Source organism: Ursus maritimus, unplaced genomic scaffold (genome assembly GCF_017311325.1).
Source record: "Ursus maritimus isolate PB19 unplaced genomic scaffold, ASM1731132v1 scaffold_21, whole genome shotgun sequence".
In the NCBI taxonomy this organism is placed as follows: domain Eukaryota; kingdom Metazoa; phylum Chordata; class Mammalia; order Carnivora; family Ursidae; genus Ursus; species Ursus maritimus.
In genome coordinates, this window is record NW_024424564.1 from 23931191 (window position 1) to 23948909 (window position 17719).

Consider the following 17719-nt stretch of genomic DNA (forward strand, 5'->3'; position numbering starts at 1 on the left):
TTTAAGATCTTTGCAATTAATCATTCTGTATATACAAACAATACCAAAAAACATATCCCTCACCACTACAATAAAGGACATTTATATGTGTATTACATAAATTTAATTTTATTATAATTTTCAATTTTTATATGTGTTTCCCTTGGGAAGCTACTCAGCAGTATGCATGTAAAGTAATAGGATATAAATGCTAGAATTTTTCAATGTATTTTATACTTAATATACATTATTTTCCTGATAAGTTCTCTGGAACCTTAAAATATGACGATACTTCACTGAATTTACCAAGTCATCCAGCTCAAGCATGGCTATGTAATGAGAAAGACGATTTGTTTTCGTCAGAACATGCGCAGTTTCGTAGCAGGTAAGCTAAATTACTCTGTTAGAGGATCAGCCCATGTGGAGAGTATTACACTTATTACAAAAGTGATAAAATGATGAAAATTATGTACAAATTTACTTGTTTAGAAGATGGAAAAGCATTTAATGTTAAAAGTGTAATCATTTTATGGGGTTTTCAGTAAAAAAAAAATGTGTGAAGTCGCTTCATTAAAGTAACAACAAAAGTGAAGTGTCAGTGAAATAATGTCATTAATTGTTGTAAACAAGTGAACTTTTAAATACTATTATATAGGTAGAGATAAGGATTAAAATAAAAGTTCCAGTGCTGCATTTCTTTCGACAAAAGGATTGAAATATGCTTCAAGTAATTGAAATGTAAACATTTTAAATTAATGGCAGACTTTTATTACTTTTCAAGATAAAGTTTTTCTGTAATTTAAATGGATTTTATTTCCAAGTTTGAGACAACATAAACAGCTTGTAGTTTTAAAAAGTGCTGATATACTTGTGTTGATTCAGTTAGTGTAGTTTTTTTCTATTGCCAGATCAGAAAATAGGACTTTATCCTGGACACCTGAATCAAAGACCAGCAGAAAGAGTTTGCTAAAAACTGAAAAAGAAGAAAAAATTTCAAAAGAATGGTATGTGGTGTATTTTACACTAAAATATGAAGAAATTGAGAGACTTTTAAATGTTCAGGGTAGATATTTTTCAAGGCTTTAGGAATTAATTCGTTTTTAAGAAACTGTGTATCTGTTAAATTACAGATTCTTAAATGGGAATCTAAATTTGTTTTAGTATAATATAGTTCAGATATGTATGTTTATATGCATTTGCATATATTAATATGGTCTGGATATTTGTTTTGCCTTTATTAAATTTAATCTTTTAATAGGGGCTTCAAGGATATTGCTACTGCTCAGCAAATGTTGAAGAGAGCACAGAAGATGAAATCAAAGAAATTAAAGAAAAAATTAGGTGGGTGATGAATGCTCTTTGAGTAATAATTGTGTGTCTGATATTAAAGATAAATTCTTTTAAAATAATATTTACCAAATCATATTTAATAATAATAAGAACAGAAATGAAATGCACAGATATGAGTATGTCTAGGATAATAATTCCAAAAACTCAAGGAAACTTAGCGAAAATTATGTTATTACATTAAATGATTTGTTATATAGTAAATGCTATTTTCATTTTCCCCGTTTCTTACTTCGTTATTATTATATCTATTGTGCACTGAGAATTACGCTGTAATTATTTTCTAATTTGGTTCACTTTGACAAATGTTGATTCTAAAGAGTGTCTGCTTCATGTGCTTATTCCTTTGTGTGTTTTTAAAATTGCTTGATTATTCGATAAATTATTTCAATAAATTTGTTAGTTTCATGAATAGTAGCTATGAGGGCTTCACAGCTTGACACTTTGGAAAAGAAATACAATGTATATCTTCAGGATTATGCAGAATTTAGGAAATGTTCAGAGGCATCCTTTCTTCTATCCCATTTGATTCTCCAAATCATTTCTTTCTTTGGATACCTCTAATCATTTTAGTATTATTATTTAATAGTGGAGTAGTTTATAGTGTCAGGGCAAGAAATAGCAGGTCATTATGATTTTATATCTATAATGTAAACTACTTAAAATTTTTGCATGTTGTGTATACCTTAGCATTTACTTATAACTTTATAAATATTTACTCATGGACTCTAAGGGTTAATATAAGTAATGTGACCTCTTTTTAAAAGCTGTTTTGAGTTTTCCTTGTTCACAGCTTCTTTTACAATGATTTGAATGTCAGCAAAATGTTTTCATAAAAGTACCATTAGTCCTGAGAAAAACAGAGACTCTATATTTATCTTATAGTTCTAGATTGCATAAGTATACAAAGAAGCATTCAGAAGATTAATTTTTCTTTATTAATTTTCCAACTTATTATTTTTAATTATTAATTCCATAGAATTAAAAAAAAGTATATATATATTTTCTAAAAAACAAAAATAAAAATAACCAAAATATCATTGGCTTCTAAGAAATAGCCGATATTTCTTGGCACAGCACTTTATTGATAAATTTCTGATGGTTTATTTTTATATTCACAAATGTTCTGCTTTCCTTTTTTAGTGTTAAATTAGTGACACCTTTAATCTTTTTGAGATAACTGTAGTATTTTTTGTTGCATACTAAAAGTTTGTCAGGTTTGAAAGATTGAAATTTTAAACATTTTTAAAGAAAATGTAAGTATGTTCTCCATTCAACTTGCTTTGTGCATCCCATACTTCTGTGATGTAAACTCGTATTAAGTTCATCAGACCTCAGTGAACTGAGTACTATCTGGCAGTTCCCAAGGAAATAGTAACTCCAAAGTCTTAACAATAATGAGACTTTCTTTCAGTCCTGGGGAAATAGAATCCAGTACAGTAAGTTAGGGTAGTTTGATAAACTTTTTTATTGCTTCGATGTATATTTTTATTCATCTTCATTAGTATCAACGAACATTCTTTAAATAGCTGTTTTGAGAACAATGATAGTTTCTGAAACTCCTGGGGTAAGTTCAAATATCAGAAGCGGCTTAAGTACTGATTCAGCCAAAGTTCAACAAATAATTATTATTTATGTTCAAGATCTATTTCTTTAAAGATATTTACAATGTTTGCAATAGTTTCTGATAGTGAAGGTAAAGAAAGTTTATTTTGTTAGAATCTGTCTCTGGAAATATATAGGTCTTTCTTGCTAATTCTTACAACTAAGGGATTTTTGTTGTTGTTAAGTTCATTTTTAATAAATCAGCACAGTAAATAATAGGTTTTAGCAAAAGTTTAAAAAAGGAATCTATGCTCATAAATAAAAATGAGTGTTTTAATGGACAAAAATTAGACATAATCATTGTCCGGCAAAAAATAAGCCCATTTTTATCTGTCACAAGGTGGCATGGTAGAGTAACAAATGTAAAAGGACAACCAGACATGCAAGTTAACAACCACATCTTAAATTTAACATTTTGACAGTGGTCATTAAGCGTAATCTGTTAGGTAAAAATCCAAAATGGCAATGATATAATTTTTTATGGGGATCATTACTCTAATTACAGGATTGTAAACCAAATTGCATTCTTACTACTGTGGGAGGTATTATATCTCTGTTAAGCTTTTGTTTTGCTTTTGTTTGATCAAAATATTAGATTGATGAAATAAAAGCAAATTTTTCTTTGAGATTTGAATTCTGAAAATGTTAATGATGACCTTTAAATTCTCCTCCTTCTTTTTCTCTACTGCCCCCTCACAACATACATTCAGAATAGAAATATTCAAGGTAAGGTTAAGGATGAAGTCATGAAAAAGAAAATCAGTGGGATCCTCTCCAATTATGATACTTTGGTCTCCCACTAGATTAATAATGTAGCTCATATGTCACTTTGTATCTGTGAATGAATCATTTAAGACTCTGTACCTCTGGTTTTCTTCTTACAGAAAAATAACTTTCTAGTACCTTTCCAGTTTACAATTCAAACGATCTGTGATATGCTACTAATTTAAATCTACCTAAAATAATGGCCATAATTTTAAACTTTTACTTACTAATAAATTAAAATGGTATTTTATATACTTAAATTCTGTTAAATGCTTAAAAATTTACTAGTAATTTTCAAATTTACGTGGAGATCGATCGATCGATCGATCGATCTGTATCTTATATGGATAACCTTCAACTTGAAAATCTTAAGCCACCAGAGGGCAACATTGTCCATAAAACTGCTGGAGACTAGCCATCTCTGGGGTAGGGAGGGTGGGTGGTAGGTGGAGCGTCAGAGAATAGAAACTTTAAATTAAATGGAATCAGTTACATCCTCCAATCTAACAGAGCAGTAATCCTCATGGGGGTGGGGCATAAATACACAGAAGCTTTAATTCACATTTCTACCATGAAAAACCTTAGCACAAGTTGCTTAGTTGCAAACACATAATACTTACTGTTTGTATCTTATACATATATTTATATTATATATTTATATATATATTATATTTATATTTATATATTTATTAGCCAAGGGATATGAGTCCACATCACAATATTTGATTTAAGATGAGAGTGAAAATAGAACAAAAGGCAGGGGGTCAATTATTTAAAGAAAGTTGCAGATAGAGAAAGAATACCACTGAGTTTGCTGATTAGTAAAGAAGAAAGGGGCTAAGGAGATGTACAGTGTAGGCAACCATCAGGGGAGAGTCAGTATTGATGATTTCTATTGGGATAAATGAGGCCATCTGCTTTAAACAGAAAAAACAGGAGGAGGAGGGGAAGGGGGAAAAGGAATTGAATGGAAGCCATAGGATGAAATCTAAAATTGTGAGGAGTTATATTTATTCAGTTTGACTTTGGGTGCTGATTGTTGTTATTCGTATTACTTAATAAATATTATGGACATAAGCACTAACAGGTAATGACTGGTCTTGTTTTTATGGGGTTTTAATTTGTTTGTCTTTTGTTTTTACTGTTGCCTCATGCACAGAATTAATTTAGAACCTGGTGATCTGTGTTGGATTTAGCAGATACCTAGGGAAGTTTAGGGTTTATAACTACAGTGGAGAGCATCATGCATCATGTGCAAGATGAGAGTTGCTGGTTTATTGAAAATGTGAGTCAATAACCTAAAAGTAGTGAGCATAACTGGTAGCAAGATTGAGAGGAGCAGGATGGGGGAAGAGAATAAGTGCTTGGGGTTCATGTGGAACACTCCTTAGAGAGGATGAATTCTGAGTATAGGGGTTTGGATGGAGAGCAAATGATAAGAAGTTTAAGGGCTAAGAATATAAGGACAAAAACATAATGTGGTTTTCCAGCATTTATCATTACTTATGCATGTCACATTTCAGATTTCATACAGTGAAGAAAGGGTAGGATGAAACAAACAAAGTTAATTTAGTTATAAATGTAGGACCACAACTAGGGTTAAGAATTATCTTGCAGCTGTTTGTAATACCTAACATACTGTCAAGTACGTATTAAGCATTCAGTAAAAACTTGCTTATTTTATTTCAGTGATGACAATAGCTTGAGAATGGGACGTGAATATTTAGTTATAGTCAAGAATGAAGCCAGGTAGAAAATAAGTTAGGGTAACTTTTTAATATGAATTGAGCACTTCATGGGCCAAAGCAAAGAGATCAGGTTGCAAAATGATAAGGTAACTAAGGAGTGAATGTTAAGGATCAAAAGGGAACAGTATAGACAAAACTGTGGCAAAATAAAGTTTGTTGATAATTTACTTTGTTTACTTCAGTGATTTCCAAAAAGAATCTATAAGAATTTTGATCAAATGTTACTTTGTTGTGTGCTTTCAACAAAACAATAATAAAGTCCATTTAAATAGTAAGACTGGAGGGCCAAGACTCTCCCTTTTCCCCACTGAATTCCCAGAACGTGATATCATGCCTGGCATATGGTAGATGTTCAATAAATAACTATTAACTGAGTCAGCAGTAAATTAGATAAAAGTCACTAAATACATTTGACTGCGTGTATGTGTATGATTGGGTATGTATATTACAGTCATTTAAATATATGTTTCTATTTCGGAAGGCAAATTTAAATTAGTAAATAATACTCCTTATAAAAATGGAATACAGGGGTGTGTAGATGGTTCAGTTGGTTAAGTGTCCAACTCCTGATTTCAGCTCAGGTCATGATCTCAGGGTTGTGAGATCGAGTCCTGCATTGGGCTCCACACTGGCCATGGAGCCTGCTTAAGATTCCCTCTTCCCCTCTCCCTCTGGCTCTCCCCCTCCTAAAACTAAATTAAACAAACAAACAAACAAATAAAATGATGAAGTACCGCTAGTCATTCAGCACTGTTGTACGTACTTGTACATACAAAATGGATAATAAGCAGGTTTTTATGTATGAAGCTTACACAAATAAGATCAACCAGTGAGCTAAGATTAGGACTATAGAAACTGAAAAGGGATTAAATGGGGCATAAAATAATTTTAAGGATATTCTAATGCCTAAATAAAGTTATGTTACTTAAATGAGATTTAATAGAAACTCAGCTTCCTTATGGGGTTCTTCAAATATTTTATAAAAATGTATTTAAAACCTATTTCCCAGACATTGGGCAAGTCATACTGGGAGATAAAAGATTTTAAAAACAGCAACGTAGACCTGCCATTGATGATCTTAAAGGAGTAAATTTAAATGTATAAAACTGATTTCATAATGCAAGAAAAAGCTATCACAAGCTGTACTCTTTACAATAAATTGTTCCTTGACTTTCCTGCTTGACTTTGTACTTTTTGAGGTAAGAGTAGTATCTTCACAGTAATATTTCCAGGGACTATCAAAATCAAGTGATTTTTTTTCCCACCTAGAATTACTATGTTTCTTGCTTCTTATCATTATCCCTTTGCAACTTGCATTATTGTAAGTTATAAATTTAAGGTTGCAATCACAATGTTTTAGAATGGAAGGATATTGAAAATGTAATGCTCTTAATGTGCCTCTGGTGAATAAAATTATCTTTTTGAGTAAACTGAGCTCTCAAGACAACTCTCCTAAATATTTTATGTGTATTATTTAATCTTGATAATAATATGAGGAAAGTGCTATTGTTTTCTCTGTTTTACATATTGAGAAATCATGTCATGAAGAGAATATTTGCCCAAGGGAATACCAAAGAATTTATAAAAGATCCATAGCTATTAAGATCCATGTCCTATATAAATAAAACAAATAAGATGAAGCCAATTATGGATCCATCAATTAATATCCTATATACCCCACCTTATTCTGTGCAGGATTTAAGATCTTTCCCAAAAATAAAATTTCCAGTGGAATATATTATTGTTATTTCTGTTGTGATTGTGTATTTCCTAACTGCCATTTGTTGAGCTCCTGTACTTATGTAGACATGAGTCTTGATGCTTTACACACATTATTTCATTATTTCTCACTATAGTATTTCAAAGTCAATATTATTGCTCTTGAACAGAGAGGGGAATGGCAGAAGGTAACAGCAATTTGTCCAGAGTCATACATCTAGTAAAAGTTGGGGTCACCCAGGTCTGTCGAATTGTAATGTCTTTGCTTAGGAAATACATAGATCAAATAGAAAAGCAAGAAGAGCAGGAGAATGTGTAGGAAGATCAGTTGGTTATAAGATATAATACAGAATAAGACCTTAGGTCACATACAATTATGAGGTATGCCCAAATATTAACTAATATTTTCCCTAATCTTGAGAAATATAATCTCTGTGAACCATGTAAATCATGCTTAATAATGATAAATTATTGCTAGACTAATGGAAATCTTCAGTTTCCACATGCTTGAAAAATAACTCTGCAACTACTATTCTGTTTTTCTAATTAACATTCTAAAAAATACACTACCTTAGCATTTAATTAAAATATGTAATTTGGGCTTTATACTATTTAAATCCTACTTTTCCATTTAGCATATTCAATTATATATTGCATTAGATATGAATTAAGCAAAGATTCTTAAGGTCTCCTTTTGCAAGATGATTTAAGAAATTAAGAAAATGTATGCTGCCTTAACTTGTGGTTTTAAGTTAACCTACTTTAAATGCATAATTTTCCACTCTTTCTTCTACCGCCTCTTACATCAGTATTTTCTTTTCTTACAGTTCTTCGACAAGCAAAAACTGCAGCTGTACCAATCCCCCATAACCAATAAATTATAGGGCTCTGTGTTTACAATCATCCTATTTATTTCATAAAATTAATAGATTTAAAATGCTCTTGGCTATAAAATGTATATAGAATTTTTGCAACTTCTTTGTTATGTAAATATAATACATTAAGACAAAAGAGAAACTGTTAATTTATCTGTAAAATTAATGAAATGATCTTTTTTTCTTTTTCTCATCCTATCCGTTGTCTTGCTTACATCTCCTATATCCCAGCTTCTCATATGCAGAGGAGAGAAAGTAGGGTATATGGTTTTTCCTGTAATAATGCCTTTTGCCTACTTTGCATTTATGGAAATTTTACTGTATTCCAGCAGAAATATCAGGAATTTAAGAAAGGAGCTATAATAATAAATAGTAAAGCAATTCCTCAAATAAAAAGATGATGCCATAACTAGAAAATTTTATTGTAATTTTTTCACATTACTAGTATTTCTGTGCTTTGTGTTAAGTATTGGCTATATACTTAATCAGATAACCAAGAATATATGAATGGTTTGTTACTATGTTTACTATCATAAAAACTATAGCCTCTTCAGAGAAGGAATAAGCCAGAGCTGAACTTTTGTCTTATCTTGCTTTTTGTTTAGATCCCATGGTTTGCCTAGCATTATTCAAAAACAATGAAAATAAAGTTTCTGCTACAAAATCACCAAAGATGGCACAGCCCAGAAGAGATGGTTACTTTGAAGGTATGGTTTAATCATAGATATGTAGAAAGGTAAAAAAGATAAAAATGGAGTATGGAATTGTATCATTATATCGTACACCTGAAACTAGTATAACACTGTATTTTAACTAACTGGAATTAAAACAAAAAGCTTAAAAAAATAAATAAAGGAATTTATAGGAAAAAAAGATAAAGATGGATAATTGTATTTAAAATAAAATTTTTAAATCCTCAGTAGTCCTGAAGTACACATGTAAAAAATTATATATAAAATATAATTAAATAAAAGTCAAAATGCAGTTCTTGGAGCTAAAATACTAATTTAGTGTATTAATTCATTAGCATAGGAGTTTAGTATTTGTATCAGTGCTTATATAATTTTAAATTTCTTACATTTTTATGTGAAAGTCTTATAAAGCTGTTTCATCAGTATAACTAATTTTATTTAAATTTTACACGATAATTTAGCCTAGATCAGTGGAAGTGAACCCATGTGGAAATGATATTCTAATATATTTATTTTACTGCCAATATACACAAATTGCATTATATATTATAAATTAAACTCTGGAATTTTAAATATTTAACTATATTTGAAGCTTGCCATACTAACTTTTGGGGCAAAGGATTTACACATCTAAAAGGCAGATTATATTTCTGATTTCAGCATTTAGAAGAATTACAGACTTACGTTATCAAACAGAAATTTTTAAATACGTTAGAAATAAACATGACTTATAATAAGTTTGCCATTGCTTTCTCTTTAAAATTAAAATGTTTAATTTTATCTATATATCTATATATACTTAGTATATATACTTTATATATACTAATGGGAAAAATATATTTGAATGGAAGTGGACCACTTAGAATTTTTAATACTTTGTCTTCTGTACATTTTAAATCTTAAAATTTCTGCATTATTATAGCATGATTGCAAATAGACACTAACATTTCTATTCAGTAATGTCTCAAACTAAAGAAAAATTTGATTAACACCAATTTTATACTTTTCTAGAGGTGTCTATTAAATATGTAGCAATGGGAGTCTAGAATTTTCTTCAAAGTATGTAGCAATAAATATATACATAAGAAGATAGGTAAAACAAGTGTAGCAAAGTATTGAAATTGTCGGGTCAATAGATAATGGTTATGGAGGTTTGTTCTACCATTCTATTTTTTTAATATTAAAATTTTCTTTGGAAAACATTTTAAAAATTTGGTGGACATTGAAGGTGTCAAAAACCAGTATTTCAAAAAAATACTTATCAATGAGTATTTTAATACAATTAAAATATATTTTCAATATAAAATAAGGGTTGGGTTTTAAACAATTATCTTATTACAATCTTAATTTCACCATTTCACTATAAAAGAAAGAGTAGAAAGTCTATAAAATCAATAACAATTGCACAGATATTACTTATTAAATGGAAGCATTTTTACCTTAGAAAGGCAGTGCCTAGTAAGAAAGATAATTGGGGCATTTTTTGCCCTTTAAATTAGCATGCATCTCAGAATCAGAAGGGAGAAATATATCCCAGAGTGTTCTACTGCATTATCTCTTGTTCTGTGAAATGTGAAGACATGTTATCATCTAGAAGAGTATATATGAATGTATGGTATGTTTACGGATTTGTGTACTTATATAAAATACACTAGGAATAGTTCAAATAGCAATAGAAAGAAAGCGGCCTATAGAACATGGAACATTTCTACCTATGCTTCCTGATACGAAGTTATATGTTTTTGTTTACTTTCCCCCATATGAAATGTGTTTAGTTTAGTTTACTTTTTTTTTTTTACAACCTCAAGTACATTGGGCATTATATTAATTTCACTTAATGGTCATATGGTCATTATGTGTATATCAGATATTCTAGTGGCTGATAGTTATTTTCAGGATTGTTGTTGTTTTGAAGGAATGGGCTTGGCAAAAACAGTTGTACATGTAAGAACTTTTTTCCTTCAACCAGTATGTTTATTTCTGCCTTCTCTTTTTTTAAGAGGAAAAAGTGAGGCAAAGGTAATTTGATCATTGATGGCAAGGTTGAATCCCCTGGTATCTTCACCTGCTGCTCTGGCATCACAAGCCTCTTAGACTCACACTGTTTCATAACTGGCCAGGAAGGCCAGTTGGCTTCCACATTAGTAGCCTGACTCACCCCAGTTTCCCAGTAGAGGGCACATTTTAAAATCAAGTCTTTTGAGATATAATATCAATTATATAAAATACACCAGATTTAAGAGTACAATTAAATCAATTTGAATATATTTGTAGTTCTGTAGCTATCACCACAATCTCATTTTAGAGTATTGGAGGGACTTTTCCCTTAAAATATTCAAATAAAATTAATAGTTGGGGATCTTCCCCACCCCCTAAAAGTGAGGGAGAGTAGAATTAAACTTCATTGTAGGTTTAGATTGAATGATTCTATGTGGAACAGTATCTCAGGACAATGGCATGACTGCACTGTCATATTATTACCTTTTGTTTTGTGAAATTAGATGTTAGTATTATTTAACTATTTCTCTCTATAATTCCCATTTATTTTATAATAACATTATCTGATTTTTTAAAAGCTGAATTTAAAAATACTTTCTTCTCTACTTTGCAATATTGATCTATGGGGGTTTCCATGATTTCTCTTGTAAATTGTACTAAAGTTCTTTGATTATTATTGCTGCTTTTTTCTGAATGTCACTAGCAGGACAGAGAGGATGGTGCATATCCTCTATTAGGAAAAAAAATGCACTTAAATTTAAGGAATACTTAATGAAATATCAAATTCTATTAAATGACGTAAGGTAAAGAACCACTCCCTTTTAATAGACCTTTTTTTTTTTTTTACAAAATATCCTTTTTTTGTTTCAAGTTTTTATTTTAATTCTAGTTAATTAACATATAGTGTCATATTGGTTTCAGGAGTAAAATGTAGTGATTCATCACTTACATGTAAAACCCAGTGCTCATCACAAGTGCCCTCCTTAATACTCCTCACTCATTTAGCATATCACCCTGCCCACCTCCCCTCCAGTAACCCTCAGTTTGTTCTCTATAGTTAAGAATCTCTTATGGTTTGCTTCCCTCTCTTTTTCCCCTCTTCCCCTATGTTCATCTGTTTTATTTCTTAAATTTCACATATGAGTGAAATCATATGCTATTTGTCTTTCTCTGACTGACTTGTTTTGCTTAGCATAATATAATCTAGCTCCATCCACTTCATTGCAATTGGCAAGAATGCATTCTTTCTGATGACTGAATAATATTCCATTGTGTGTGTGTGTGTGTGTGTGTGTGTGTGTGTGTGTGTGTGTATCACATCTTCTTTATCCATTCATCAGTCCATGGACATTTGGGTTCTTTCCTAATTCGGCTATTGTTGATAATGCTCCTATAGACATTGGGGTGCATGTGTCCCTTCGAATCAGTATTTTTGTATTCTTTGGATAAATACCTAGTAATGCCATTGCTGGGGAGGTTCCTTTTTGAGGAACCTCCATACTGTTTTCCCCAGTGGGTGGAATCCCAGTTTGCAATCCCACCAACAGTGTAAAAGGGATCCCCTTTCTCTCCATCCTCACCAACATCTGTTGTTTCCTGCATTGTTTATTTTTAGCCATTCTCACAGATGTGAGGTGGTATCTCATCGTGGTTTTGATTTCTATTTCCCTGATGATGAGTAATGTTGAGCATCTTTTTGTGTGTCTGTTGGCCATCTGTATGTCTTCTCTGGAAAAATGTCTATTCATGTCTTCTTTCCATTTCTTAACTGGATTATGTTGTTTAGGTGTTGAGTTTGATAAGGTTCTTTGTAGATTTGGGTTCTTTTTTTTTTTTTTTAAAGATTTTATTTGAGAGTGAGAGAGCGAGAGCTCATGCACGGGCCTGGTGGAGAGAGGGACAGATGGAGAGGGAGAAGCAAACTCCCTGCTGAGCTGGGAGCCCAATGCGGGGCTCCACTCGGGGCTGGATCCCAGGACCCCGGGATTATGACCTGTCTGAAGGCAGATGCTTAACCGACTAGGCCACCCAGGTGCCCCATATAGATTTTGGATACTAACCCTTTATCAGATATGTCATTTGCAAGTATCTTCTCCCATTCCATAGGCTGCCTTTTAGTTTTGTTTGTTGTTTCCTTCACTGTGCAGAAGCTTGTTATTTTGATGAAGTTCCAGTAGTTTATTTTTGCTTTTGTTTCCCTTGTCTAGTAAGAGGTTGCTATGGCCAATGTCAAAGAGGTTGCTGCCTGTGTTCTCCTCTAGGATTTTGATGGTTTCCCATCTTGCATTTAGGTCTTTCATCCATTGTGAATTTATTTTTGTATATGGTGTGAGAAAGTGGTCCAGTTTCATTCTTCTGCATGTTGCTGTCCAGGTTTCCTAACACCATTTGTTGAAGAGGCTATCTTTTTTTCCACTGGATATTCTTTCCTGCCTTGCCGAAGATTAGTTGACTGTATAGTTGTGGGTCCATTTCTGGGTTTTCTTTTCTGTTCCATTGATCAACGTGTCTGTTCTGTTTTCATGCCAGTACCATACTGTCCTGATGACTACAGCTTTGTAATATAGCTCCAAGTCCAGAATTGTGATGCCTCCAGCTTTGCTTTGTTTTTTCAAGATTGTTTTGGCTTTTGAGGTCTTTTATGGTGTCATACACATTTTAGGATTGTTTGTTCTAGCTCTGTGAATATCTATTTTACAACATTCATGAAATACTGACAATTTTTGTCTAGCTCCCAAATTTAGAGCTTTTACTTAACGAAGGCTGGGAACCTTTGACCACACGTGCTCCCCAGGTAACCTCATACATATGCTGTGTGTTAGATATCAGTCAGTTATTCCTGTGAGACATGACTAAGAGCCTGAGGACTTTACAGGCTCAGCATTGGTTCACTTGATTTATTTGTTTGTTTATTTATAATTTATTTAATGTTGGATAACTGTTTTGGTTTACACTGTATCACCCATAATCCCTGCTTAGGTTTCAATATCTGATCATGCCTTAGAATTTGAAACACTTCCTGATTATTACCTTAAAGATCTCCCACCAAGTTTCCTTTTTTTATGTTAAAATGCTTAGTTTAGAACCTGACATCATTCTTCTATAGCTATCACTGGTATAAAAAGAAGCCTAGCTTAATGGATGTAAGTCTAGATTCCTGAGTTAGTCTAACACAGCCTTAATCTTGGTTCCACCATTTATTGGCTTTGTGGTGTTGGGGACATTATTTAACTTCCCTGTTTAGAATTATTTTTCACATATGAAATTGGATACTAATAGTACCTAGTTGTTGGGGATTACATGAGTTCCTACTTGTGAAATACTTGAAATCCACAGTATAAATACATAGTTAATCCTCAAAATTTATCATCGGCAACAGTCATTTTCAAAGTATAGCTTTATTTTTTTTCTCTTGTTTGCAACTTGTAGTATTTATTGTATTTCTTGCTAGGTACTGTGCTAAGAGTTTTAGTTAAATTCTCTGATTCAATTTTCTCAAAAACTCTGAAGATTTTATTATAACTGTCAATATGAGAGTTTGAAAAGTGATTTGCCCAAGGTCACACAGAGAGTAAGTGGCTGAAGGAGAATGGAGGTAATTTCTTTATCAAAACAACGCTAGCAAAAATCAAATAAGATGCAGACACTGAAAGGTGAAGGTTCTTGGATAACTCTGAAATGTATATACAAACTTAGAATCAAAATATTTAGGAAAAAATAAAGACTAATTATTAAATTAGGTAAAACTCTGGGAATCTAATAATCGATTTTGTTCTTTAATACTTTCTCATAGCTTGCATTAGTATAAATTAAGAAACAGTTTAGTACCAACATGGTGATAAATATCTGATTTGTGCCTTGTAATTAGCTCCTACCTTACCTAATATTATTTTAATGTTATTATGATAACCTAACATTGTTAAGGACCAAACCTGTTAGACTCTAAGGGTGATCATACTTTCAATCACCTATTTTAATTTTCAGACGGATGAGAACATCTCCACACAGCCCAAAAGTAAACACTATATTTTGATTCATTTCCTCTTATTATTTATATATAAGTTAAATGACTTTCTAGCCCTAATCTGCTGAAATTTTAAAATTTGCTACTTCTAAACCAATGCCAAATTCAGGCTTTTGGCTTTAGCCAAGGAAGGAAGCTAGACAAGCCAGGAAAAAAATTGGATCTGGCCCAAAAACCTTCTCAGAGAGGCAAGTTTTGTTGTAGCTCCTTCATTCCCTGGGACATTTTACTTGATTCTAATGTCAGGTTTTCTTAATTCCCCGTCTGGTGCTGTCATCACTAGCATGCTTTCTATTTCTCCTCTTATAAAACTGAAGATTTACACATACCATATGTCCTTTTACATCATAGATGTTCAAGTATTTTTGTATTAAATTTTTGAGCATTGAAGACATTAAAAGACCTTTAACTTCTACAATTTTTACTTCAGAGCATTTCTAATCAAACCATCTTCCTTTGTGGTATTTTTTATTGTATGATTACAAGCATTTTTTTTCTCCAGCTTTCTTCCTTTTAATACCAGCTTAGGGCACAGAGTCACATGATGTAGATTGTTTTAAAGTTGGTCTTGTATTTCCATCCCTGTATAGAGTACTTGCTAATAGTGCCAATGTGATTAAACATTAAGAACTGGTAGAATAAATGCCAGCAACCAAAGAATACCTGAAAGTCATGCTCTAAAGAAGAGATGCTTGCACTCTTATTTCTACTGAACAAGACTCAATGTTAGTCAAAGTAGACAATGGTATGAATATTCATAAAATCTGATCTGTCCATGAGTATCTCAGTTTGCAAAATGACTGTTCTTTGAATTACCATTTTCCTACTAAATTTTAAGCTCGTTAGTGTTCATGGCCCTTAGGATAACACCTAATGCATAACTGATGCTTTATAAACTTCTTTGGTGAATAAAAACACAAAAGACCTTTAAATAGCTTCAAATATAGATGGAGCTGCAAGATGTTTATATAATGTCTTTGAATATGCTGCTTTCTTTGATGAACTAGATACACTGGCCTATGCATTGCAATAAATCTCTTCACTTGGCTAATTCTTGTCATCTCAGACATTAATCTTCTAAGAAAACTTTTTTGAGGGGCGCCCGGGTGGTTCAATCGTTAAGCGTCTGCCTTTGGCTCAGGGCGTGATCCCAGCGTTCTGGGATTGAGCCCCACATCAGGCTCCTCTGCTGGGAGCCTGCTTCTTCCTCTCCCACTCCCTCTGCTTGTGTTCCCTCTCTCGCTGGCTGTCTCTCTCTCTGTCAAATAAATAAATAAAATCTTTAAAAAAAAAAAAAAAGAAAACTTTTTTGATTCTGGCTTAGAACACCACTCACTGTGTTCCCACAGTATCCTGAATAAAATTTTGTCTATCATATATAATATATATGTAATATAATATAATGTAATATGATATAACAGCCTCTTTACTCTTGCTTGTCACTGACCACTTGTATGAGGCATTATTCTATGTGCTTTATCTATAACAAGTAATGAAACCTCACAACAACATTTTGAGGTAGGAAACAAAACTTTATTCTTATTGGAAAAGTGAAAATCTGCCTGCGCTTACAGAGAATTAAAGATCAACTAGCAAAATCTTGTCTAATTTTTATATGAACTTTTTTTTTTTATTTCTTAAGATGACTAATAGAAGAGGATTTGGGGAAAGTCAATAACAAAAAAGGAATAAAGTTGAAAAGTAAGTGGGAGGCCCAACTTAGAGACAATTGTAGATCAAGAGCTATATATTTTTTTTATAATGATTTTTTATTATATTATGTTAGTCACCATACAGTACATCCCCGGTTTTCGATGTAAGGCTTGATGATTCATTAGTTGCGTATAACACCCAGTGCACCATGCAATATGTGCCCTCCTTACTACCCATCACCGGCCTATCCCATTCCCCCACCCCCGTCCCCTCTGTAGCCCTCAGTTTGTTTCTCATAGTCCATAGTCTCTCATGTTTCATTCCCCCTTCTGATTACCCCCCCTTTCATATTTTAACCTCCTTTTAAAAAATTAATATGGTAACTTTTCATATAACTAAGTATCTAAAATCTTTCCATGACTTCTCATTGCTCTTAGAACAAAAGCTATCCTCCATATCATGGCCCGCCTGGCTGTATATGTCAGACCCCTTTTCAGTTCTTCAAATATGATAAATTTTTTTTTACTTTGAGGCTTATGTACTTCATTATTTTGCCTGGAAACTCTGCCCTCCACACTTTGCACAAATGACTCTCTCCTTGTTTAGTTTGTGTTTCCACTCTCATGAGAGGGCTTTCTCTTACAACACTGCCTAAGTAGCCTTTTCCTCTCTACCCAGTTACTCTCTCACATAGCACCTGCTCTATTAATGGCATTTATCTGCTATTGTCCTATTTATTAATTTAAACTGTTACTTATGGGGTGCCTGGGTGTCTCAGTTGGTTAAGCGTCTGCCTTCAGCTCAGGTCATGATCTCAGGGTCCTGGGATCAAGTCCCACATCAGGCTCTCTGCTTCTCCCTCTCCCTGCCACCTCAAATAAATAAATAAAATCTTTTAAAAAACCAACACAACAACAACCTGTTACATATATTGTTTTTCCACAAATAGAATGTAAGTTCCATGAAGGGAGAACCATGTCAGGCAGACCTTATACACTTATATCCTCAGCACTTAGAATAGAGCCAGGTACATATTTGGGACTTAATAAATATTTGAATAAGAAAGAAAATATGTGTATGTGATTATAATTAAAACTCCCTAAATGTATTCTAGACACTATCGTGCTATTGTTTAATATAAGGTTCAGAATTATTTTAATTTTCTACAGAAAAAAAACTTGATTAGGAATTCAGTCCAATAAAGCATGAAAAAAAGCGTAATTTTTAAAAAATTATCTTCGGATAAGGTAGATTCAGGAAATGGTAATCCAGGGTCAGAGAGAAGCTGATTGAACTCTTCTTTATCCAATTAGT

At 32.4% G+C, this 17719-nt stretch overlaps 1 protein-coding gene across 1 annotated transcript in view; it reads left to right on the forward strand.

Moving 5' to 3' along the window:
• LRRIQ1 (leucine rich repeats and IQ motif containing 1) overlaps positions 1 to 17719 on the forward strand; it is a 171682-nt gene that overhangs the window by 95713 nt on the left and 58250 nt on the right. Inside the window, exons 19-22 of the mRNA XM_008687657.2 lie at positions 243 to 364; positions 888 to 983; positions 1238 to 1320; positions 8644 to 8745. Of these exons, the coding sequence (XP_008685879.1) occupies positions 243 to 364; positions 888 to 983; positions 1238 to 1320; positions 8644 to 8745 (403 nt within the window). The remainder of the gene's footprint in view (positions 1 to 242; positions 365 to 887; positions 984 to 1237; positions 1321 to 8643; positions 8746 to 17719) is intronic.